Consider the following 26,862-nt stretch of genomic DNA (forward strand, 5'->3'; position numbering starts at 1 on the left):
TTTTAATTATTCGCTTTCTTGGCAAGAGGCATTGATTGGCAGTCATTAACAATTATCACGTTATTAAAAAGGTACTTATGCTGTTAATTACTAGATTTAACCTTGTGACAACTGAGCTACGGAATACCAAAGGGCAGAAAACGCTAGTGGGAGTTGTGTACAGACCACCAAACAGTAGTAGTGAGGTTGGGGACAGCATCAAACAAGAAATTAGGGATGCATGCAATAAAGGTACAGCAGTTATCATGGGCGATTTTAATCTACATATTGATTGGGCTAACCAAACTGGTAGTAATGCGGGTGGAGGAGGATTTCCTGGAGTGTATTAGGGATAGTTTTCTAGACCAATATGTTGAGGAACCAACTAGAGGGCTGGCCATCCTAGACTGGGTGATGTGTAATGAGAAAGGACTAATTAGCAATCTTGTTGTGAGAGGCCCCTTGGGGAAGAATAGCCATAATATGGTAGAATTCTTTATTAAGATGGAGAGTGACACAGTTAATTCAGAGACTAGGGTCCTGAACTTAAGGAAAGGTAACTTTGATGGTATGAGACGTGAATTGGCTAGAAGAGACTGGCGAGTGATACTTAAAGGGTTGACGGTGGATAGGCAATGGCAAACATTTAAAGATCACATGGATGAACTTCAACAATTGTACATCCCTGTGTGGAGTAAAAATAAAACTGGGAAGGTGGCTCAACCGTGGCTAACAAGGGAAATTAAGGATAGTGTTAATCCAAGGAAGAGGCATATAAATTGGCCAGAAAAAGCAGAAAACCTGAGGACTGGGAGAATTTTGTAATACAGCAGAGGAGGACAAAGGGTTTAATTAGGAGGGGGAAAATAAGAGTATGAGGGGAAGCTTGTTGGGAACATAAAAATTGACTGTAAAAGCTTCTATAGATATGTGAAAAGAAAAAGATTAGTGAAAACAAACGTAGGTCCCTTGCAGTCAGATTCAGGTGAATTTATAATGGGGAACAAAGAAATGGTGGACCAGTTAAAGAAATACTGCGGTTCTGTCTTCAAAAAGGAAGACACAAATAATCTTCCGGAAATACTAGGGGACCAAGGGTCTAGTGAGAAGGAGGAACTGAAGAAAATCCTTATTAGGCGGGAAATTGTGTTGGGGAAATTGATGGGATTGAAGGCCGATAAATCCACGGGGCCTGATAGTCTACATCCCAGAGTACTTAAGGAAGTAGCCCTAGAAATAGTGGATGCATTGGTAATCATTTGCCAACCGTCTATCAACTCTGGATCGGTTCCTATGGACTGGAGGGTAGCTAATGTAACACCACTTTTTAAGAAAGGAGGGAGAGAGAAAATGGGTAATTATAGACCGGTTAGCCTGACATCAGTAGTGGGGAAAATGTTGGAATCAATTATTAAAGATGAAATAGCAACACATTTGGAAAGCAGTGACGGGATCAGCCCAAGTCAGCATGGATTTATGAAAGGGAAATCCTGCTTGACAAATCTTCTAGAATTTTTTGAGGATGTAAGTGGTACAGTGGACAAGGGAGAACCAGTGGATGTGGCGTATTTGGACTTTCAAAAGGCTTTTGACAAGGTCCCACACAAGAGATTGGTGTGCAAAATTAAAGCCATGGAATTGGGGGTAATGTACTGACGTGGATAGAGAATTGGTTGGCAGACAGGAAGCAGAGAGTCAGGATAAACGGGTCCGTTTCAGAATGGTAGGCAGTGACTAGTGGAGTGCCGCAGGGCTCAGTGCTGGGACCCCAGCTATTTACAATATACATTAATTATTTGGATGAGGGAATTGAGTGTAATATCTCCAAGTTTGCAGATGACACTAAGCTGGGTGGCAGTGTGTGAACTGTGAGGAGGACGCCAAAAGGCTGCAGGGTGACTTGGACAGGTTAGGTGAGTGGGCAAACGCGTGGCAGATGCAGTATTATGTGGATAAATGTGAGGTTATCCACTTTGGGGGCAAAAACACAAAAGCAGATCATCTGAATGGCAGCAGATTCAGAAAAGGGGAGGTGCAGCAAGACCTGGGTGTCATGGTACATTAGTCATTGCAAGTTGGCATGCAGGTTCAGCAGGCGGTGAAGGCGGCAAATGATATGTTGGCCTTCATAGCTAGGGGTTTTGAGTATCGGAGCAGGGAGTTGTACAGGGACTTAGTGAGGCCTCACCTGGATTCTGATGTTCAGTTTTGGTCTCCTAATCTGAGGAAGGGTGTTCTTGCTATTGAGGGAATGCAGCGAAGGTTCACCAGACTGATTCCTGGGATGGCTGGACTGACATATGAGGAGAGACTGGATTAACTTGGCCTGTATTCACTGGCGTTTAGAAGGACGAGAGGGGATCTCATAGAAACATATAAAATTCTGACGGGCCTGGACATGTTAGATGCAAGAAGAATGTTCCCGATGTTGGGGAAGTCCAGAACCAGGGGACATAGTCTAAGGATAAGGGGTAGGCCATTTAGGACTGAGATGAGGAGAAACTTCTTCACTCAGAGAGTTGTTAACCTGTGGAATTCCCTGCCGCAGAGAGTTGTTGATGCCAGTTCATTGGATATATTCAAGAGGGAGTTAGATATGGCCCTTACGGCTAAAGGGATCAAGGGGTATGGAGAGAAAGCAGGAAAGGGGTACTGAGGTGAATGCTCAGCCATGATCTTATTGAATGGTGGTGCAGGCTTGAAGGGCCTACTCCTGCACCTATCTTCTATGTTTCTATAAAACAATAAGCCAATGCCACATGAGAAGACACTTCCATTCTTTTTTTAAATAAATCTAACAAAATGATAGCTAGCGGATATTTTTTTTTCGTTCCTGGGATGTTGGCGTCACTGACAAGACTAGCATTTATTGCCCACCCCAACTGCTCTTGTGGTGGTGAGCTGCGATTACTCTGAGGGCAGTTAAGAGTCAACCACATTGCTGGATTCACACATAGGCCAGCCAGGTAAGGACAGCAGATTTCCTTCTCTAAAAGGACATTAGTGAACCAGATGGGTTTTTACAACAATCCGGTAGTTTCATGGTCACCATTACTGATACTAGCTTTTTATTCCAGATTTATTTAATTAACTGAATTTAAATTCCCCAGATGCCGTGTGGGATTTTAACACGTCTCTTGATCATTAATCCATGCCTCTGGATTAGTAGTCCAGCAAACAAAATAAAACAGGGTTCTTGCTCTTGAATGCTGGAAAGTGTGCATGCAAAGCGAGAGCAGGATTGGGGCTCAACTGTGACAAACCTCTCAACTCAAATAGCCTTCCAATTCTCAGTGTTTAAATTCACCCATGAAGAATGGCCACATGCACAAAATACTGGAAGACTGCTGGCACCTGTAGAACTGTACCCCATTGTACCCCACTATTATTCACCGTCTACAGGACAAGAGAGAAGGAAAAAATGCAGCAACCTGTTCTATATTAAATCAGGCATTAAATCTTTGTTTACCGACATACATAAGCTTTCATGCAAAAGATGTTTGTCATAGTTCAAAAAGAGTCACTTTGTAAAGGAATCAAATGTGTCATAAATGGAATCAACTTACATAATTTAGTCCAAACTAAATACAATTTTAATTCTGAAGGTGGTAAGCCAGACTTTCTGGAAACATATTTGTCTTTAATGATTAAACATCTTTAATAGGAAGCCAGTATCTGGAGAAAATGGGCCCAAGATTCGGGCCGTGCCTAGAACGGCGCAGCCCCGACATGGACGCCCATTTTTCGCACCACAAAGTGCACCTAAAAAAAAACTTGCAGATTCTCCGGCTCCCTGCTGGTCCTCTGGAGTCGGGCGCGGCGCAGCACGAGCTGTTGGGGGTGGAGCTAGATCTCTGCGCTGAAAACAGTGCCGGGACCTCTGCACATGCGTGCTACAGTGGGCGTGCATGTGCAGTAGCTCCAGGCGCCCAAAATTGTGGGGGAGGGGCCCGAAGCTCACAGCCCCTCGCCCTGGTCGAATGGCCTCACTGGGGCTGCGTGCATAAGGCTGCCTCCCACGCCCGGCTCCTGCTTCCTCCCGACCTGACTCCCGCTTCCGCCCACCCCCCAGGACCGGACCCAACCCGCACTTCCCCCCCTCCCCCCTCCCGACCTGACCTCCCTCTCCCTCCCTCCCACCCCCCACCCCCGACCCCCCCCACCCGGACCCGACCCGACCCAACCCAACCTGACCTCCCTACGCCCCCGACAAAAACCGACCCGACCTCCCACTGCCCCCACCCCGCCGACCCGAACCGAACCGACCCGCGCTCCCTCCCTCCCCGAACCAACCCAACCTCCCTCCTCCCACCCCGCCCCCCCCGACCCGACCCAACGCCACCTACCTGTAAATCTGGTGCTGGTGCTGGTGACGGGCCTTGCCCGAAGTCTTGGGCCCGGCCAGGCCCAGCCCATTCAGCCTCCCTCACCCTCTCCTTCTCCCCCCCCCCCCCGCCCTCTATTCTCCCTCCCTTCTCCTTTCCTCCCCTCCTTTTCTCCTCTTCCCCCCCCTCCACTTCCCCTCCTTCCCCCCTCCCCTTCTCCTCCTTCCCCCCCTCCCCTTCTCCTCCTTCCCCCCTCCCCTTCTCCTCCTTCCCCCCTCCCCTTCTCCTCCTTCCCCCCTCCCCTTCTCCTTCTCCCCCCCTCCCCTTCTCCTCCTTCCCCTTCTCCTCCTCCTCCCCCCTCCCCTTCCCCGCTTCTCCCACCCTCCCCTTCTTCTCCTTCTCCCACCCTCCCCTTCTTCTCCTCCTCCCCCATCCCCTTCTCCTCCTCCCCCCCCATCCCCTTCTCCTCCTCCCCCCATCTCCTTCTCCTCCTCCCCCCCCATCCCCTTCTCCTCCTCCCCCCCTTCCCCTTCTCCTCCTCCACCCCTTCCCCTTCTCCTCCTCCACCCCTTCCCCTTCTCCTCCTCCTCCTCCTCCCCCCACCGTCCCCTCCCCCCATCCCCTTCTCCTCCTCCTCCTCCTCTCCTCCCCCATCCCCTTCTCCTCCTCCCCCCCCATCCCCTTCTCCTCCTCCCCCCCATCCCCTTCCCCTCCTCCCCCCCATTCCCTTCCCCTCCTCCCCCCCATTCCCTTCTCCTCCTCCCCCCCATTCCCCTTCCCCTCCTCCCCCCTTCCCCTTCCCCCCCCCTCTATCCCTCTTCCCCCCCTCCCCCTCCCCCCCCCATTCCCTTCTCCTCCTCCCCCCCATTCCCCTTCCCCTCCTCTCCCTTCCCCTTCCCCCCCTCTATCCCTCTTCCCCCCCTCTATCCCTCTTCCCCCCCCTCTATCCCTCTTCCCCCCCCCCTCCCCCTCCCCTCGCTGTCAGAAACACAGACACTGACAGAGAGTGAGAGACACACACAGACATAAAGAGAGATAGAGACACTGACAGAGACACACTGGGGGGGGGGGGGGGGGGGGGCATCCCAGCACGCTGTTGGAGGGCTCCCGGTGCTGCAGTCGGTAAGTAGAAAATGTTGTATTTATTGATTTAAAAAAAAAAATTATTTCTTATTAATTTTTTTTGATTGATTTATTGATTGATTTATTGATGTTTTTATCATTTATTATTGATGATGGCTCTTTATTTGTAAAACTGAAGTCTTTAATGTTTGTAAACTTCCCTTTAAACCCCCCCCCCATTCCCTACGCCTGATTTGTAACCTACGCCTGATTGTGTAGACAAGGTTTTTTCGAGCGTACAAAAATCTTCACTTACTTCATTCTAAGTTAGTTTGGAGTAAGTTTTCACTGCCGAAACTTTGAAAACAGGCATAAGAGGCCGGACACGCCCCCTTTTGAAAAAAAAATTCTGTTCCAAAGTAAAACTGTTCTAACTGACTAGAACTGGAGTAAACTATATGCCGAGAATTTGAATTTCTATGATACTCCATTCTGCACCAGTTGCTCCAAAAAATCAGGAGCAACTGAGGCCAAAACTTGGGCCCAATGAGTCACTTAAAATTTATTTAAAATCTCATGAAGCTTCAAACAAGTAGATTTTAACAAATAATAATTAAGCAAAGCGATAATAAATTTCCCCATTCTGTATCAGATTGAATGACAATTTTTTTTATATTCGATAATTAACAGATATCGCATATCAGGAAGACTTTTGGCTACGAATCATGAATTCTCCCTGAAATATCTGTGCTAACATCTATCTCTGAAGCAGAATTCGCTCACAGTTTTTTTTGCAAAGTCTTTTTCTTCCCTTCCCGATGGCACTGGGCCTTTCTACTAGCAGTTACCTTCCCCTAACATGCCCAAGTTGCCGTTCTTTATGTATGAGCCTCGACACTCAGTGCTGACAGGGTATCTGACTGTGTTGAGGCTGATGGTGGTCCTCACCTGACAGCCACACACACACAGCTGAAAACTGAACCTGCCACAATCTGTTCTGTATGGCTCAGTTATGTTCCTTAGGAACTGAGCCTTTGGGGGACTTCAATCCATAGTTTTTGTATCAGAAATCATTTCCACACTTGTTTGAAACAAGAATTTCAGAATCTGCAATACCTACAGAATTGGAGTTCATCTGCACAGTAAAAGAGAGAAACAGAACTGAGATTTGCAAGCCCATGGCTCAACTCCAAAGCTATCTATCGAAAGAATACCTCGCAGACCATGACACAGACACTTTTTACTTAATTCCACATGAAGCTCTCCTATTCTTAATGTAGATCCTTTTTTATCCATTATTTGCAGATTAATTGAAAGAGTGAGCTTATCCTTGGGGAAGCTATAGTAACCAATAATCTCTTCCACATTAGTCAGAACTATGTAACAACAGCTACAGGGGTGGAGCTGGATCTGTGCACTTCAAGGGAAAATGTTTTTATTTTTCCAATGATTGTAAAAAAGGGAATGAGAGGACATTTTATTGGAACTGCACAGTCACCTAAGATTACATAGGATAAACAACACAGAAACAAGCCATTCAGCCCAACCAGTCTATGCTGGCGTTTATGCTCCATTCGAGCCTCCTCCAGTCTTTCCTCAACTGTGCTAAGGTCTCACTTTTAACAATTCTTAAGTAGATCCATCGTCTATTAGTGATGTTCCACAATGCAGATCACAGATAAAAGAGTTTAGTATTTAGAAATCCGCACCTTCTTCTGCATCTCTCTCACAAACTAACCTGGTTTGTTTCTAGGATGTGACACCAAGCCCAATTTGTTTGATGTTGCTACAAAGCTTTGAGAGCACTCTCAGGCATGTCACTAAAGATCTCCAAGATCCAGTACCAAGCACTGCTTGCAGGGATGCCTTCTCTTTCTTTTTCCTACATCCTCAAGCTTCTTCCCCTTTTCTTTTCTTCTCTCTTTCCCTCACTGTCCCCTCCGTACTTTGCTTTCCTCTCATATTTGTCTCTTTCATGCTCTTCTTCATCTGCATTTTATGTTTGCCTTCTTGCTTCCTGTTTCTCTACTTTTTTTTTGCTCTATTTCCCTTTTCCCAGTGATAGCATTTCCCTCTCTAGTCTTCTGCTCCAAGCTTCACTAACTTTGTCAAGCCTCTCTTCTATGGTGCATCTTGAGCCCTGCAAAAAGGAGTAAGATTAAATTAAAATGAAAGGCTCGAGGTGAAAGTTGGAAGAGAGGCATGAAAAAAATCAGCAGAGATCTCAACTGATGCAAGGATTCTGGAGAGAGAAATCAGTGGTCCCCGAACCTGGGAAGGAGCCTTGAGCTGGAGAGGGAGCCAGTCACTGTGCTTGGACCCAGGTGCTGGTCCAAGCACCTTTGATTGGTCTCCAATGGACAGACTGATGATCCTCAACCAAAAGACTAGATTTGAGGCTTCACTTAAGTGTCGCTTTTTTTAAGTTACAGATAGATGAGCATTAAAAGATAATTTTTACAATGCTTCATAATTAACTGCGATTCTTGTTAAGGGACTTTATTATGTATTTGGCTGCTTGCAATAGAATCAAAATGGTAAACAGCTTAAAATGATGGCATGTCATTAAATGAGGCCATCACATCTGTTTTTATGCAACTCTAAATACTGTAAGCAGAATGCAAACTCGTTAAATTAATTTTTAAAAACACAGAAAATGCTGGCCACAAACAGCAGGTTCAGCCAACGCCTGGAAGAAAAAATTAGGCCAACAGTTCAGAATTCTGTTGAAGAATCCCACTCACAAAATTTGCTGCCTGGTCTTTCTCTTTCAACTGCTGATTAATCTTTGTTTATTTCCAGCATATTCTGTTTTATTTCAGAATTGCAGAATTTGATATTTTGCTTTTTATTGCAGTTCATTAATTTCGTGCACATTGTTTACAATCCATAAGCTGGTTAATGTTTACCATCAAACAGTGCTCATGCAATAAAAAGCTCCCAAGTCCAACAGTAAAGCCCTACATTTCAATGGAATGGGATTTGGATTTGTCCACATCTGCTGGTAATATCATAAAGATGCTGATGTTAATTAGAAGTAGTCTGAGCTGATCCAACGAGTGCCAAACAAACAGAGCAGTCAGGAGGAATACACAGCCTTTAATGTTGATACTGTCCTGCTCTGTGATACCAGCAGCTTTATGATATACATGTATGCTCACTTTTAGTTAAAGGAATTTGTTTTTAAATAATTTTGGAAACCACATGATTTCCTTGTAGGATTAAAGAAAAACCTTTGCCGTACAACATAGATTACTCCCACCTTTTGGTGATTAAAACGTTCTATTTATAAGTCGGTCATTAATATTTTAAGTAAAAAAAAAAATAATTTCCACTTGTTGTGACAGCCTTGCAGTATCTCTTCACCTGCAAGGCTGGACAGTGAATATCGGCAGCTTATTTGATCAAGGGGGAATCATACCCAAGCCTAATCCTATATTCACCAGACATGTCCATACACGTTCCAGCAGGAGTCATTGCACAGTGATCAGGAGCAGGAATTTTGACCAACTTGTCCCCTTCTTTAGCTCTGACCAATTGTTGCGTTCTGCACCTACCTTCCCAATGGAGATCAAGTAACTTGGCACACACCAAGGGCTGAACCGCAGATCTTCCTTGATCAGTAACATGCAATATAACACATTTATCCAGTGATCCCATTAGTTCTTTTTAATAACTATTTTCCCTAATTCTCTCTTGCCCGATCGACACGATATTCTAGAAAATGCACTGCGTGATACTATATAAAGGCTTAATATGATCAAATTAAAATCAATAGGTTAATGCCTTAACTAAACAAGAATTTTATGCATTGCATTAAGTGCTCATACAATAATATTGTAGTATAATAACCAAGCTTATATCTGCATTAAACTGTGTACTTACCACATCTTTAGTGTTTATATTTTTGGTACATCTTCCCCTCCTCCAGTTCTTCTTCTGAACCAGATTCTCTTTTAATTTTACACATATCTGTTGTCTTTTTACTTTTCTATCACCCACCCTAACTTTCTGCTAAATTAAATGTTCTCACAATAACATGAATTTCTACAACTTAGAAATAAACACATGACTGCAAGGAACAACTGGAGCCAGCCTGGGCAGATAAAAAGAGTGACGTATGTTAATAAGACAGATTGGGAGAAGAAAAATGCTGCTGAGGCTGGAATGGGTGGGCAGGGCCTGGAAGTCTGGAAAGGTGCCATGGTGTGTTATCTACACTGAGGCAGGAATAAAAAAAGGATTAGACCATGAGAAACTTCTAGAACAAAGAGGCAGTAACGACTGGGACTAATGTCAGGCCTATTGGCATGACCTCTGTAACATAGTTAAGACTTTCACCAGATCCTAATATTCTCTTCAACATTTGCAACCTCACAAAACAACTGTGGCATTTACATTGTAGATACAGGTAGATATGATCAGTGTTTCTCCTTCCGTGTGTTTTTTTTAAAAAGCACTAAGTGAAAGAGAATGTGAAACTATTGATTTTTCAAAATGAAAAATAGTAATCAAAATTAAATAAACAGTTTCTGCAGCTCAGGAAGCACTCAACTTTTTGCTACATAGAATTAGATAAGAGCACAATTACTGCACAACGCATCTTTTGTTTAATGTACATGTTTTCATAATAGGTGAAAAGCTTACTCAACAGTTCTAGTACAAAGGTCATAAAATGCATCAGCTTTTATTGTATTCTACTGTAATTGAAAAGAGTTTTACAAGTGGCATTTTATTCTCTAGACCTGCTGATCCTGGGTCAAAGAAGCCTAAAGATTAATACAGACCGTGGAATATTTTTGATCAGGTACTTACCCCCTAACATCAGACAGATTGTTTCAAGATTAGTGGAATCAATCAGGAGAATCAATTTCATAGAGGCAACACAGGACAAAAAACAGAAACATAATTCAGTCAAGAACTTAAAACTCATAGATCCTCAAGCAAGTTCTTGCTTTTCTTTCTACATGTTAACCAGTATTAAATTATTTAAAACAACACTGAATTTTGATTTCTTTTGTTCCTAATAGCACAGTATGTCCTCATATTCCCCACTAAAACAATATAATAAACAAACAGAACAAAAATTCAGCTGGCCATCAATCTCGAAATATTCCTGATCTCAAACCTTAGCCCGGAACATTGTGCTATGGCATCCTGACTCTTAACAGACTCAACCTGGACCCCAGCAAATTTTGCCCCGTCCCAACATTACTGTTATTCATAGAACTGCAGAATTCAAAGCTATAAGCCATTTATTGAGAAAGTGACGCTGTGGGCTCAGTGGGTGGCTGGGTAACAAATAGGAGCAGCTGCCATTCCAAATTGACTTAAAGTAGCACTTATTCCTTCCATGTAAATTTAATCTCAGTCACCAATCCACTCTGCCCAATTGCTTGGTAATATTTATGCCTTTGCTTTGGGCCATTTTGAGAAGGCATTGTGCAAAAGAACCACATTTTGATTAGAATGAGAAAAGGAAATTATATTGTGATTTTGAATAATTGAAATTTATAAAAAATTCCCAGTCAGGAAAATTTTTGTAGCTAAACGATATTAACAAGGGCGGTCTTTATATATACACACGTTAGAATTTTTGAAGATAATATTCTGATTGCTTAGTCATAGATCTTATTCGAAGTTTCCAGGCAATCTAAAACTCAAGTGTACAGTGTGTATGCTCTTGCTTCTTTTGCTTTTACTTGATGCACAACAGAACAAGCTTCAGCCCCTCCTTGGATGTTTCCGAGATCAATTTATCTTGAGATCTTTAAATGAAAAATACATCAGCCCCCAAGTTTACAAAGCACTTTCACTTCATTCAGAGTGGGTACAGTTTACTTCAGAAATACATTTTAGAACAAGATCGGTCAGCAAATCTGGCACTTATTCATTTAGAAAATGATATCACAATGTTCAGAGATCTGAAGACACATTCAAATAAATTCATGATTAGATAAATTAATTTAATTTCCACAAATTCAAATTCAGTGCTGGAGCACTATTTAACAAAGTAGATAAATACGGCTAACTATTTTTACTGTTTGAGTTTTAGACTTTTGAAATAGAAGTGTCTGCAGAATATTGGGCCTGAAATCGTGCTCCCCATGGGTGCTTACGAAGTGCACCGTGGGGTCCCCGCAGGTTCTGGGTTTAGGTATGCAATGCGTATGCGCCTAAACCCGTCACTTGCGATCAATCGCAGGCATGCGAAGCAAAATGGCCTCCGCGGGCGGAGAGTTGGGCTATTTGCTCAATTCCTTCCCAGCAATTGTCCTTCCTGCTTTTACCAGCGCAAGAGTTTTAAAAAAATAGAAAAATAAAATGTTATCACTCATTTATATATTAAAAACCCTGTCCATTAAGGTAAGTTTATTTCTAGCCCTGTTAAAACATATTAAAAATAAATTCAAAAAAATAAATGTGTGTGTAAAATATTTAATTAAATTGCATTTTAATTAATGTATTTATTTTCAGTATTTCTGTGTTTGGTGATATTCCCATTCATACTTATGATATCTCCGTACATACGGAATATCCATCAGCGTGAATGGGGATCCCCTACTCTGATAGGTTGGGTTGGTCCATGTGATCCCAGAGACCATACAAAACCCGTACGATCCTGGGCTACGTGGGCCCCCCACGCTAGCCTTCGCGTAGAGCCTCAGGACTGCAAGTCGCCGAACTTCTGGGACCACCAGGCACTTTAGTAGAAATTATTGCAGTCGGAGCATCCGTCCGTGGGAAGCCTCCGATCGCAATTTCTGGGTCAATATTTCTGATTCTGAAACATCAGCAAAATATGAATTGAAACCAATGACTGCAGATAGGGTGTACTGAAACTTACATTTAGGCATTTTTGTTTTGTTTACATTTTTAAATAAATATGAACACTATTATAGAGTTATAATATAGGAGTTCATAGTGCTGGAATGTCCTCTGCTATTGGAGGGAAGAAGCGAGAACATGCATGAAATTAACACGGACGATAATGGCCAGTGTCAAAGGTTATAACAGATCAAGGGGACTTAGTACCCCTTTCAACAAATTCCACATTAAACATGTTAAGTAACTTAGCCTGAGACTTTCCTGGCCTCGGCGGGTCCGAGTGGGCATTCGGTAGAGCATCGCGGCCCCACTACTGGCTCCATCCCACTCTGGAAAATGAACTTGCCTTAATGGGGCTCGTTGAGCCCGCCCAGCGCGTTACCCGGCCCAATTAGAGGAAGCGTGTCTGATGACATAATTCATAACATGTTATCAGCTGGTTTCCTTAAAGGGACCGTGGCCATCTTACTTTTGACAGTGTGCTGTCAGTGTTCTGCAGCATTGAGGTGCTGCAAACACTGCTCAAAGATGCACAGCTGCACCCAGGCTCTCCCATGACTCCCTCCATATGCTTATGTTTCTGTTAATGTGCTGTCAAACATATGCTTATGGAAGGAGTCACAGCACGCAGGGAGGTCCTCTTCCCTTCCCATGGACGGAAGAGACATCTCCAAGCGACCAACAGAGCCTTGTTGCACATTGCAGAGGAGGGCATAAGCAGGGATGTCATCAGGAGGACCTGGCTACAGTGGCGCAAACCTTTCAATGGTCTCATTAGCTCACAAAATATTAGTACAAAGCCACACTCACCTTCATCCTGCTGTGCCACTCATCACATCCTCATCACTCTGCCTTCCCTACCCTATTCCTGCACATCCTTACTCACAACAACTTACCTTGCACCTCCACCCATCCCTCTCCCTCTATCTACATTATCACATCCCCATGCCAATAGCCACCCCTCATATTCACCCTCAACCTAGTGCAATCATACCTAATAACAACACATAAGGGTAGCCACTTGGGTGTTTTATCCAATGTTAATGCAGTTTCTGGTAATGTGCTGTCAAACATTGAAACCTTTATTTCCAACACTTTCCATTCTTGGACAGATGTGTGTGCACCTTTGAAAGTGGCTTAGTGGGTTGCAGACATAACGGTACCCCCCACTCCCGCAATGATGAGGAGTGTGAAAGGACTGGCTTGGACATTGTAGGGATACTTTATGGTGTTGGTGTGGGGTAGTGCCAACTTGGCGCATCATGTGGCAGATGTCAAGTAAAGTAATGTGCAGCAATGTGGTCGGGTGCTGCTGCCCTCTGTAGCATCAGGTGATTGCGAAGAAGGCTGCTGCTGGTATGCCTGGTACTAATGGTGTTTGGGCTGTTCATGGTCAGATTCTGAGGACCAAGGTGAGACAGTATAAAGGACACCTATGTTGATGGAATAGATGGCAGGTGAAGCAGAGATGACAGAAACATTCAGTCAATGGTGAGAGAGTTCTTCCAATGAAGTAAGAGTGAATGGAGAGTGGAAAGTGTGCAGCATCTGTGCTGGAAAAGGACTGAGAAACAGCTTGTGGCTGAGGAAAGTCTCAGGTGGGAGCTTTTAGTGTACATTTGAAGCGGTCAAGTAATCAGCTGGAGCACTGCCCACTGAACTGTGGTCCTCGAACAGCGTAGTTCCCATGGCCATGCAGTTAAAGTTAAAAGATAAGTTTTAAAAGTCTGTTAAGCATCTCTCAACTAGATGCTCATGATTTTAATTTGGTCGCCTGCCGCTGCCCGTCAGGTCTGCTCAGCGCTGACAGATCAAACATTGGGAAAGGCAAATTGCAGTGGGTTGACAGCGGGTTTCCCAAAAACAACATTTCCCCACCCGACCAGCCACCGATCTTGCCCAGGAAATTCCCGCAAAATCTCGGCTTTATATAAAATGTTCAAATAACAGAGGCACATATTATTATTGATTAAACCATTTCCCACATTTGTAATCTATCTAAACAATATAGTAAAACTTTACGAGGTTTGTCTAGTCATCTCACTTAGCTTGTGCAGATGCTGACTAAATATATTGACTTGTTGGGTTAGGGATCAGGTATAATCTGTATAAAACACATTTAAATACTGTAAATTTTGGACAATAAATTCAGCATTCCAAATAAAAGCCAGAAGTATAAACATGGTCACTTACAGATGTGAAGTCCTTTAGATTTTCAACAGAAGCGTTTATATGGAAGAGAGAGAAAATAATTATTTTATAGACGTATTACTTTCTTATTGTGCTATTACAGAAAAGACGCATGGAGCAATAACTCAGCTTTCAGCACAACACAAATTATCGTTAATATTCTACTTAATGTAACCAATGAATGTTGAATTTGCATGTTAATTCTGATGAGCCAGACATCCGTTTGGAATTCAGTGGTTCCACATCTCCACAAACACAAGTATTGTGTACGCACATGCACATGATCTTTCTTAGTACTGAAAATTTAATGCAACAATTTGCATCAATGCCACTTTGATCAGCCAATCAAAAAGCATGATTGAAAGATCCAATGACAACAGTTCCTTTTCTTGCCCAGAGATGAAACATTTCACTTCTGCACAGTGTTCCAACTTCACTGGAGGCATGAAGGAGACAGGTCAGCCAACAAAGTCTCAGCTTCAAAACATTGCTTTTCCTTCACCTCTGCTCCTGAAGGCAGTGACTCACATTGGGGTCCAGTTCCACAGGACCTGTAGCCCTTTGGTACCTTGTCCATGTTGTATTCCTTCATGTGCACAACCAGAGAGTGCTAGCACACGAATTGAACTCAGCAATATAGCCAAGCTTGATCCCAGTTTCACCAGACACCTGCACATTCTAGTAGAACTGAGATGTCCAAACATCTTCTCTTCCTATGCCATTCAGTTGCTGATCCCAGAATATGAGGGCTACATATATACAAAATAAAAAATTCCCACTGTTGCCACCATAACTGGCTTAGGATGGCCCAGAGTTTCTTAGCCTTTTCACGCCCTTTTGATAGCTAAGAATTTCCTGCAACGGCGAGATGGGTGATGCAAGCTATAAATGTTGCCATCTAGCGTGCCAATCTCCCGTTGCTGCCTTACTCCAAAATTTCCTGGTATTCTAATTAGGATACGATGCAGCGAGCATTGGGGAGGATCAGAAGTGACCAAGGGCCAATGTTTGCTATTCTGAAGAAAAAAGGCAACATGGATATTGTATATGAAATTTTAATCAGAACTTGTGCTATTCTATCCTATTTAGTCAGTTGTAGTATTGAAAATTGACATACATTGATATGCGGTTACATTTTTACATTAGTAATCTTTTAAGTTGCTCCTTCGGATTGCTGTTAAAATAAGATCCTCTTGCTAAATAAATGCAACCTTATGAGACTCATGGAAGAATACGAACTCGGCACAGCTACTCCACATTTGGTCATCTCTGTACTGGCTCTAGAAAGTTGTCGTCTGGTGAAGTTACAATCAATTATATAAAAGTGAGACTCGGAGTCTTGTCGAATGGTTGTTCCAGCTAGATGAATTTCAGGTAAAATCTGGACGTGTGTTTTCCAGGGGGCCTGTCAGGGTCCCGGTTCACATTTAGTGTTTCTCCAAAACCTCCATGGCTAGAGAGATCCTGCCACAGACCATGATCCTTGCCACCCTCTGAAACTTCGCATCTGCCTGGTTATGCCAGACAAAAGCGTAGGGGCCGTGGTAACCAAACTTTGATCTCTTCTCTGCTGCCCCAGAGTAAGTAACAATAGCTACACTGTAAGACAGAGTATAAATCAATAAATAATGAGGGCGTGTAAGAGGTACCTGTACTGCAATAATCGTGGACGACTTTAATCTTCATATAATTGGACAAATCAAATTGGCAAAGGTAACCTTGAGGACAAGTTCATAGTGTATTTGAGACAATTTCTTAGAACAATCCATTGTGGAACCAACCAGGGAACAGGCTATTTTAGATCTGGCAAAGTGTAATGAGACAGGATTAATTAATGATCTCATAGTAAAGGATCTTCTGGGGAAGAGTGATCACAACATGATAGAATTTCACATTCAGTTTGAAGGTGAGCAACTTGGGTCTGAAACTCGTGTCTTAGACCTAAATAAAGGCAATTACAAAGATATGAAAATAGCGGTGGCTGAAATGGACTGGGAAAATAGATTAAGTATAAAAGCAGGGAAGTCTTGCTACAGTTATACAGGGTATTGGTGAGGCCACACTTGGAATACTGCGTGCAGTTTTGGTTTCCATATTTACGAAAGGATATGTTTGCTTTGGAGGCAGTTCAGAGAAAGTTCACTAGGTTGATTCCGGGGATGAGGGGGTTGACTTATGAGGAAACGTTGGAGTAGGTTGGGCCTCTACTCATTGGAATTCAGAAAAATGAGAGGTGATCTTATCAAAACGTGTAAGATTATGAGGGGGCTTGACAAGGTGGATGCAGAGAAGATGTTTCCACTGATAGGGGAGACTAGAATTAGGGGGCATAATCTTAGAATAAGGGGCCGCCCATTTAAAACTGAGATGAGGAGAAATTTATTTTCTGAGGGTTGTAAATCTGTGTAATTTGCTGCCTCAGGTGAGCGGTGGAAGCTGGGACATTGAATAAATTTAAGACAGAAATAGACAGTTTCTTAAACGATAAGGGGTTATGGGGAGCGGGCAGGGAAGTGGACCCGAGTCCATGATCGGATCAGCCATGATTGTATAAAATGGCAGAGCATGCTCGAGGGGCCATATGGCCTATTCCTGCTCCTATTTCTTATGTTATGTAAGATGATAAAAAAGCAGTGGCAGACATTTAAGGAGATATTTCATAATTCTCAACAAAGATATATTCCATTGAGAAAGAATCTACGAGACGGATGAACCATTCGTTGCCAATCTAAGGAAGTTAAGGATGGTATCAAATTGAAAGACAAGGCATACAATGTTGTGAAGATTAGTGGTAGGACAGAAGAATGGGAACACTTTAGAAACCAGCAAAGGATGGCTAAAAAAATAATAGAGGGAGAAAATAGATAGAGACTAGCAAGAAATATAAAAGCAGACAGTAGGAGCTTCGACAAGTATAGAAAAAGGAAGCGAGTGACGAAAGTAAATGTTGATCCCTTAGAGGATGAGACTGGGGAATTAATAATAGGAAACAAGGAAATGGCAGAGACTTTGAACAAATATTTTGCAGCTGCCTTCACGGTACAAGACAGTAAAAGCATCCTAATAATAGTAGAAAATCAGGGGACAAAAAAAGAGAGAGGAATTTAAAACAATTATCACTAGAGATAAAGTACTAGGAAAACAAATGGGACTAAACGCTGACAGCTCCCCTGGACTTGACGGCCTGCATCCTAGGGTCTTAAAAGAAGTGGCTGCAGAGATAGTGGTTGCATTGATTGTAATCTCCCAAAATTCCTTAGATTCTGGAAAGGTTCCAACGGATTGGAAAAACCGAAAATGTAACGTCCCTATTCAAGAAAGGAGGGAGACAGAAAGCAGGAAACTATAGGCCAGTTAGTCTACCATCTATCATTGGGAAAATGCTAGAATCCATTATTAAGAAAGCAGGACATTTAGAAAATCATAATATAATCAAGCAGAGTTAACATGGTTTTAAGAAAGGGAAATCGTGTTTAATAAATTTATTAGAGTTCTTTGAGGATGTAACGAGCAGGATGGATAAAGGAGAACCAGTAGATCTATTTGGAGTTCCAAAAGGCATTCGATAAGTTGCCACATAAAAGGTTACCACACAAGATAAGAGCTCATGGTGTTGGGGGTAGCATGGCTAGAGGATTGGCTAACTAACTAACTAACTAAAAGAAAACAGGTTGGCAAACTATAATCAGTGCTGGGGTACAACTATTTACAATCTATATTAATGACTTGGATGAAGGAACCGAGTGTATTGTAGCCAAATTTGCTGACGATACAAAGATAGGTGGGAAAGAGTATAATGTGGGAAAATGTGAGGTTATCCACTTTGATAGGAAGAATAGAAAAGCTAAATATTATTTAAATGGAGAGAGACTACAGAATATTGCAGTACAGAGCGATTTGGATGTCCTCGTACATGAAGCACAAAATGTTAGCATGCAGGTACAACAAGTAATTAGTAAGGCAAATAGAATGTTGGCCTTTATTGCAAGAGGGATGGAGTATAAAAGTAGGGAAGTCTTGCTACAACTGTACAGGGCGTTGGTGAGACCTTACCTGGAGTACTACGTACACTTCTGGTCTCCTTATTTAAGGAAAGATATACTTGCATTGGAGGCAGTTCAGAGAAGGTTCACGACGTTGATTCCTGAGATGAAGGGGTTGTCTTATGTGGAAAGGTTGAGCAGGTTTATCTACATAAACTTGAGATCATCCAAAACTCGGCAGCCTGTGTCCTAATTCGCACCAAGTCCGCTCACCCATCACCCGCGTCAGCTGACCTACATTGGCTCCCGGTTAAGTGGCGCCTCGATTTCAAAATTCTCATCCTAGTTTACAAATCTCTCCATGGCCACACCCCACCCTATCTCTAATCTCCTTCAGTCTCCCTTCCCTTCCCTCCCCACCCCCGGAGATGTCTGCGCTCTTCAAATTCTGTTCTCCTGAGCATTATAACTGCTCAACCATTGGTGGCCGTGCCTTCAGATACCTGGGCCTGAAGCTCTGGAACTCCCTCCCTAAACCTCTTCGCCACTCTACCTTCTTTTAGACTCTCCTTAAAATCTATCTCTTTGACCAAGCTTTTCGTCATCTGCCATAATTTTTTCTTGTGTGGCTCAGTATCAAATTTATTTGTTTTGTCTTAGAACACTTCTGTGAAGTGCCTTGGGACGTTTTACTACGTTAAAGGTGCTATATAAATACAAGCTGTTGTTGTTGGGCCTGTACGCATTGGAGTTTAGAAGAATGAGAGGCGATCTTATTGAAACATGTAAGATTCTGACTAGGGGCCTGACTAGGTAGATGCTGAGAGGATGTTTCCCCTTGTGGGGGAATCTAGAACTAGGGGGCATAGTTTCAGAATAATGGGTCGCCCATTTAAGACAGAGATGAGGAGGAATTTCTTCTCAGAGGGTCACGAATCTTTGGAATTCTCTACCCAAGAGCTGTGGAGGCTGGGTCATTGAATATATTCAAAGCTGAGATAGACAGATGCTTTAACTATAGGGGAGTCAAGGGTTATGAGGAACAGGCAGGAGAGTGGAGTTGAGGACAGGATCCGATCAGCCATGATCTTATTGAATGGCGGAGCAGGCTCGAGGGGCCTATGGCCTACACCCGCTCCTATTTCTTATGTTCTTATTCTTGGCCAACATTTCATTGCTCTAGGAGTTCTGCACACTGAGAGCTAGAATTCCTGATATCAGGAGAATGCCTGTGTATTTGAAGTAGCTGCAGGCAAAGGTAAAAACCAGTAGTGGCACTAGGGACAATGATAGCAGAAATCTGGAGCAATTCAGAGAGTAAACATAATAGTTTCTGTACACGCAGGTCAGATAGCAGGCCATAGTTTGGACATAGTAGGGTTACTGGCAATGTTCCCTTGAAGCTGCACGGTTTTGCAGTGTTTCAGAGGTCCCACACAGCCGGTGAGCCGGCTTTTAAATTGTAAAACCCACGCATGCGCAGACTTTTGAATGTGCTGTGCAGCTCGGTAAAGGGGCTGCACGACCCCCCAAAAATTTACACAGAACTGAATGACGATCATGAGTGGATAAGCTTGCAGATTTTTCCTCTCCCCAGCCTAATTCTTAATACAGCATAATCAACTTAAATTCTACACTATAAAGGATGCTTGATGAAAACTGGGCATCCATTTAAAAGTATTGTACTTTGAAACTTATTAAAAAAATGAAAAAAAACTTTTAAAAAGTTATATTTTTGTTACATTTATTTCTGTGGCAATTATTTTTTTTAAGCTCCACTTACCTAGACAAATTTGATTATAGCAAAGTTTACCTTTTTCATTGCCAAAGATGGATCCTGTCTGAGAAGATCACACAAAGCAGTTAAATGTCCACTGGCAGCACACTTCAGCCACTCTTTTTCCAAGGGATCCAACTACAAGAAACAAAATATTGAGAATAGACCATTTAAAATGCAATTTTTCATTTAACATCCAACTGTTTTCTGTACAGATTAGTTGTTATTCAGTCCAATGGGATAACAGGGGAATACTCCAGGCAAGTGATTTATGACTAGTATCACATACCTTAATGAACACAAGATTCTAACAAGTTTGAAATGTAATTCCAAATGTAATACAAGACAGAACCCTAGCACTCTGGACACCCATTATAAAGGTGTAATCAATGCCAAGTCACCCTCTCATTAAAAGGTCATTTCCATTACATTAATATATTACAGGTCCAACACCGCCTCCAGTGCGCCAGCGCACCCTTCAGCTGCCTGAGGAAGAGTGTGTTCGAAGATCAGGACTTCAAACCTGGCACCAAGCTTATGGTCTACAGGGCTGTAGTGATACCCGCCCTCCTGTATGGCTCAGAGATGTGAACCATATACAGCAGACACCTCAAATCGCTGGAGAAATATCATCAACGATGTCTCCGCAAGATCCTACAAATCCCTGCAAATCCCGTGGGAGGATAGACGTACCAATGTCAAATGTTCTCGATCAGGCCAACATCCCAAGCATCGAAGCACTGACAACACTCGACCAGTTCCGTTGGGCAGGCCACATTGTCCGCATGCCCGACATAAGGCTCCCAAAGCAAGCGCTCTACTCGGAACTCCTACACGGCAAGCGAGCCCCAGGTGGGCAGAGGAATCGTTTCAAGGACACTCTCAAAGCCTCCTTGATAAAGTGCAACATCCCCATTGACAGCTGGGAGTCCTTGGCCAAAGACCACCCTAAGTGGAGGAAGAGCGTCCGGGAGGGCACTGAGCACTTCGAATCTCGTCACCGAGAGCATGCAGAGAACATGTGCAGGCAGCGGAAGGAGTGTGTGGCAAACCAGACTCCCCACCCACCCTTTCCTTCAACGACTGTCTGTCCCACCTCTGGCCGAGACTGAAATTCCTGTATTGGACTGTACAGTAACCTGAGAACTTACTTTTTGAGTGGAAGCAAGTCTTCCTCGATTTTGAGGGACTGCCTATGATGATGATGATGATTAGTGATTCTCCCAGCTTTTTTTTGGTGGGAGCTTCTTGCAGTTAGGTCCTACCCAACTAGAAATGCATGTGACTCATGTTGGGGGTTGAACAGAGATCCGGCAAAGTCTATCTCCTGGTCTCCACCTGGCAAATGTAACCGTAACTCCAACTGCTACATCCATCTTCTATTATTACCAGTAACAGCAGATTAAAATATCCAAACAGAGAACAGGTTGGCAGAGTCAGATCGATGTTCAAATCCAGACCAAAAATTAAAGTTTCCTCTGTCTGCTAGCTGTGAGTCCTTTGTAATAAGAGTCTGCACAATCTCATCCATTTCCCAAAGACAGTGGTTCCATAGCACAAAACGACTCCAAATTCAGCTCTAATTTTGCTGGAGAGGAGATGCTTCTGAGGCTGGATGAAATCACTGAGATAGAATGAAAGGGCTGTACTAAGAGTGCTTGATGCTAACACTGCGTGAATGGAAAGTGTTTCATTCCCAGACATTAGCAGCCCTCTACTTTGCAAGAAGAAAAAACCTCATCAAAAAGCCCTTATAAAATACATGTAAATTTTTAGGGCACTGCAGTAGTACAAAGTATAGGAACTCAACATACTGAATCCAGGTTAGCACTCATGAATCACTGTATGTTGAACTTTTGTTCGCAACCACACCAACAAACAGATGTGAGGCACTTTCCCACATCCAGCAACTGAGGGCTACTAACCTTTTAAAACTTCAAAGTGAGGGATGGCCGATTATTGCCAATGGGAATCATGAGGAGAGATAAGTAGAATTAAAGACCAATACCAGCAGTGGGAAAACCAGTTTTACCTGCTGGTCGTGGCCATTACCAAACACATACACAGAATTCACAAATCAAGAGCTAAATTTATCAATACAATTACAGAGGTCCATTGATTTTATACAGCAATAAAATAAATTTGATCTGGATTTCAACCCTAAATGTGCACATACAATAATAAAAGTAATGCATATTAAAATAAAGCTTTAAAGGTACACAAAGTTTGAAAGGCTAGGTCAACACTTCACTTTGAAGCAGCTACTTTTTCAGAAAATGGCAATATATACAACATAGATTAAAAAAAATAAGCACATAAAATTAAGAACTGCATGATTTCATTATGGAAATGTATTATTAAGGCAAGTATCTGGTAGTTGGGGTCTGAGCGTTAGTGGGTTAGCACACTGTCCTTTTACATTAGGAATCTGGGCATGAATCTAACCACAACAAATAGGATCAAATCTCTCCTCTCTGTACAAGTTCAAAGGGCCCTATAGGAAATTAGTCTGGATAAGACTTAATCCAGTTCTTAGTGGGCATGATCCCACAGAAAATAACTAGTAATGTCCCTCTAGAGTTGCCAAAATGATGGCTAGCGTGGAAGATGAAATAAATGTTAGTGGTGTCCTTAGGGTGCTCTTCTGAGTTTGGTGGTAAGGCATGTTATTGTGCAAAACCGAAGGAACTTTACTCTGTATCTGAATGATTTATTAAACCCGAGTGCGCTTGATGCTGACATTGAGTCCAAAATGTGTTCCATTCTCCTCGATTCCTCACCTTGTTTGGGGCAAAGTTCATTCAAAAATATTTCCGAAATTTACTATCCCGGAATACTGCGTTAAAAGCAAGCCGTTTCATTTATAAACAAAACAATAATTTTTTTCACCTGCAATATCCTGTTAGCACTCCCAAGTTTGTGCCCAAGTAAAGCTAGAGTGGAGTGCAGCCTGATCTAAACATGGGTTTGCAAATTCTGCTGAATCATGCACACCAATGTGACAATGACATGAAAACGCACACTTTGGTGACAGGTTTCAGATTACGAATTTAAAGGTACTATACTATAAACTTTGGCAGGATTCCATGGTGTGTGTGTGTTTTTTTACATAACTGACATTGTTACAAATAGGCTAGTCATGCTAGGAAACTGACAGGAGGATGGGACAGGTCAGGGACAGCACAAGGACAGGTGAGCATCAGTTATAGAGAAAGAAGGTGGCCAGAGGTCCAAATGGGGCATTGAAGCACAGAGAACAGGGCAGGCTACCATTAACAAGAAAGTGGCAACAAGTTCAATGGCAGGGGCAGGCAGCACAAGTCCTCGCGAGTAAGAGAGGGTAGGCAGGCACGGGGGGAGGGGAGCAAGCTAAAAGGTCATGTCAACTCATGATTCCAGTATGTCCAAGATAGTCACCGTCACTTCCTAACTGCTTGAACCTTTTAGCAGGTGGCTACCAAATCCAAAGTTGCTCGCTCCTGTGGGATGAGCAGCTGAAGAAACGGAATGCTTCATTTTATCTGAACTTTAGAAATATAGGGGCCAAGTTTCGGCCTGAGTTGATCCTGTTTTTTGGAGCAACTGGTTTAGAATGGAGTATCTTAGAAATTGCAATTCTCGGTATTTATTTTGCTCCAGTTCTAATCAGTTAGAACAGTTTCAGTTTGGAACAGATTTTTCTTTCAAAAGGGGGCGTGTCCGGCCACTTACGCCAGTTTTGAAAGTTTAGGCAGTGAAAACATACTCCAAACTAACTTAGAATGGAGTAAGTGTAGATTTTTGTACGCTCAGAAAAACCTTGCCAAGAATTAGAAAACCAAGCATAGGTTACAAATCAGGCGTAGGGAATGGGGGGGGGGGGGGGGATTAAAGGGAAGTTTACAAACATTAAACACTTCAGTTTTACAAATAAAGAGCCATCATCAATAATAAATGATAAATACATCAATAAATCAACCAATAAATCAATCAAAAAAAATTAATAAAGAATACATTTTTTTTTTTAAATCAATAAATAAAAATTTTCTACTTACTGACTGCAGCACTGGGAGTCCTCCAACAGCGTGCTGGGACAGCCCCCCCATTGTGTCTCTGTCAGTGTCTCTATCTCTCTGTCTGTCTGTGTGTGTGTGTGTCTCTCACTCTCTGTCTGTCAATGTCTGACAGCGAGGGGAGGAGGGAGGAGGGAGGTAGAGGGGGTGGGGGAGAGGAGGGGGAGAGGGGAGGAGAAGAAGAAGAAGAAGGAGGGGGGGGAGAGAAGGGGGAGGGAGAGAAGGGGAGGGAGAGAAGGGGGAGGGAGAGAAGGGGGAGGGAGAGAAGGGGGGGGAGTGAGAGAAGGGGGGGGAGTGAGAGAAGGGGGGGGGAGTGAGAGAAGGGGGGGGAGTGAGAGAAGGGGGGGGAGTGAGAGAAGGGGGGGAGGGAGAGAAAAGGGGGAGGGAGAGAAAAGGGGGAGGGAGAGAAAAGGGGGAGGGAGAGAAGGAGAAGGCAGAAGGCAGGAGGCAGGAGGAGGCTGAACGTGCCGGGCCCAAGACTTCGGGCTGGAATTACAGGTAGGTGGCGTTGGGTCCCGGGTCCGTGGGGGAGGTCGCAGAGGTCGGGTCGCCGGATGGGGGGGGGGGGGGGGGGGGGAAGAGAAGAGAGCGGAGGTTGGGGGGTGGAGGATGAGCGGAGGTCGGGTCGCCAGGGGGCGGAGCGGAGATCGGGTTACTGGGGGGGTCGGGTCGGGTCGTTGGGGGGGTCGGGGCAGGTCCAGGGGAGCGGGGGTCAGGTCCGGTCCGAGGGGGGGAGCGGGAGTCAAGTCGGGTCGGGTCGGGAGGGAGCTGGGCGTGGGAGGTGAGCCTTATCCACGCAGCTTCAGTGAGGCCATTCGGCCAGGGCTAGGGGCTGCGTGCTTCGGGCCCCTCCCACAGTTTTGGGCGCCTGGAGCTGCTGCACATGCGCACCCACTGTAGCGTGCATGTGCAGAGGTCCCGGCACTGTTTTCAGCGCAGAGACCTGGCTCCGCCCCCCCCACAGCTCGTGCTGCGCAGCGCCGAGGGCCAGAGGACCTGCAGGGAGCCGGAGAATAGGTGAGTTTTTTTTAGGCGCACTTTGTGGCTCGAAAAACGGGCATCCAGGTCCGGGCTGTGCCGTTCTAGGTGCAGCCCGAAACTTGGGCCCATAGAAAATGAGCTGGCAGAAACATGGAAATTGCATCAAATGCAAATTCCACAGAATTCAACATCCATATAAATATAAACAAGGCAATGTTACGTTCTTTTGACTATCGGCCATGCCATTAATCAGAATAATAACTATGTATTCTGTTGCATTGGCAGTAAACTGATCTGAAACTACTATGGAAGCAATAATGGAATAAAACTACGTGGAAACACACACAACTTAAAGCTGTGGCAGAAAGCCAATAAATATATATTTCCTCAGACCCTGGCTTCACACCATGTACCAGGGCAACTTTCTATAATAGTTCATTTAAATCACATTAGAAGACACAACCTGAAGTCAGAAAATTGTGCATTGAAAGAGGACAGATACCTCATTGTAGAGCAGATTAATGTGTAAGTGTAAATGGGATTCCTGTAGAGTACTCCATGATTGGATAAAAGCAGTTTGAATCCAGGTGCTACTTTCATTATTAAAATAATTAGGGAAAAGCAATAAGTTGCTCACAGTATATTGTTGAAAGGCAAGAATGTTGTTTTGTAGAGATACCACATTAGCAATTATATTAGTGAGATGTTCAACAATTATGTCACAAATTGTACTTATGTACTTACAAGTTATTCCACTCGTACACTAAATGAATAATAACCTCAAAATGTGTATATATTTTTTTCCCCCCAGTTAGTTTGAATCATCCTTATCCTACAAAGACCTGCAATGATTCCTCATAGCTTCAAATACTGTGCCTGAATTACGGCAGGAATTGGTGGGGGGGGGGGAGGCGGTGAGGGGAGAGAAGAGAAACAAAAAAAGAGATAGGGAGTGGAAGATACAGAAGATGGTAGAGGAGAGAAGGCGGGGGGGCGGCGGTGGGGGAAGTTGGGGAAGTAGATGGGTGCACAAATAGGGGAAGGGCAGGTGGGTTGAGGTGAGGATTATTATTGGAAAAAATGTGCCGTAAAATTAGTCAGCAGGGTGCAGTGAAAGGACATTTGTAGGTGCTGTAAGGGCCTATTATTTTTTTTTTAATTACATATGCATTTAAACCCAATTATTTATCTCCTTTACATTCCTATACCAACATGGTTGCTGGCTAACAACGAAGAGCAAGAGAAGTAGGCTGCTCCACAGTGACACTCAGTGGCTAGATACTGGAACAATATACAGGCTATACCTGTCTTTTTTTACCATTAACTTTCAGCGCCTTTTTTAATCAGCTATTGTTTTGGTAGCTAACATCGTGTGAAATGCAACAACGAAAATCCCTATCATATCACCAGCTGCAGACATAACTGGTACCTGTACTGCAGATAAATGTTGAAACTTTTATAATGCACTTTTACTCCATTGAGATGGGATAACAGGACTTTTCAATGCATGTTGAAAAGGAATGTTGCAACCCACTGAACAGATATAGTTGAATATCACCATTTAATTCTTTTGAGACTTTCCTACTTTTGTGGACACACAGGAGTCACACCAAAAGATACTTAACTCGACAGAGAACCTCTGACTGCTACACAGAAGCACGGAAACAGTGGGAAGTTAATACTCC

The 26,862-nt window shown here is 43.4% G+C and overlaps 1 protein-coding gene across 1 annotated transcript in view; it reads right to left on the reverse strand.

The window, feature by feature from the left end:
- Positions 1 to 6,429: 6,429 nt before the first annotated feature.
- The window catches only part of LOC139276884 (ankyrin repeat domain-containing protein SOWAHA-like), a 96,730-nt gene continuing 76,297 nt past the window's right edge, over positions 6,430 to 26,862 (reverse strand). The window contains exons 7-9 of the mRNA XM_070894882.1: positions 20,181 to 20,282; positions 14,388 to 14,399; positions 6,430 to 6,501 (exon numbers count right to left, since the gene is read on the reverse strand). Coding sequence (XP_070750983.1) covers positions 6,430 to 6,501; positions 14,388 to 14,399; positions 20,181 to 20,282 — 186 coding nt within the window. The remainder of the gene's footprint in view (positions 6,502 to 14,387; positions 14,400 to 20,180; positions 20,283 to 26,862) is intronic.

Source organism: Pristiophorus japonicus, chromosome 12 (genome assembly GCF_044704955.1).
Source record: "Pristiophorus japonicus isolate sPriJap1 chromosome 12, sPriJap1.hap1, whole genome shotgun sequence".
Classification (NCBI taxonomy): Eukaryota; Metazoa; Chordata; class Chondrichthyes; family Pristiophoridae; genus Pristiophorus; species Pristiophorus japonicus.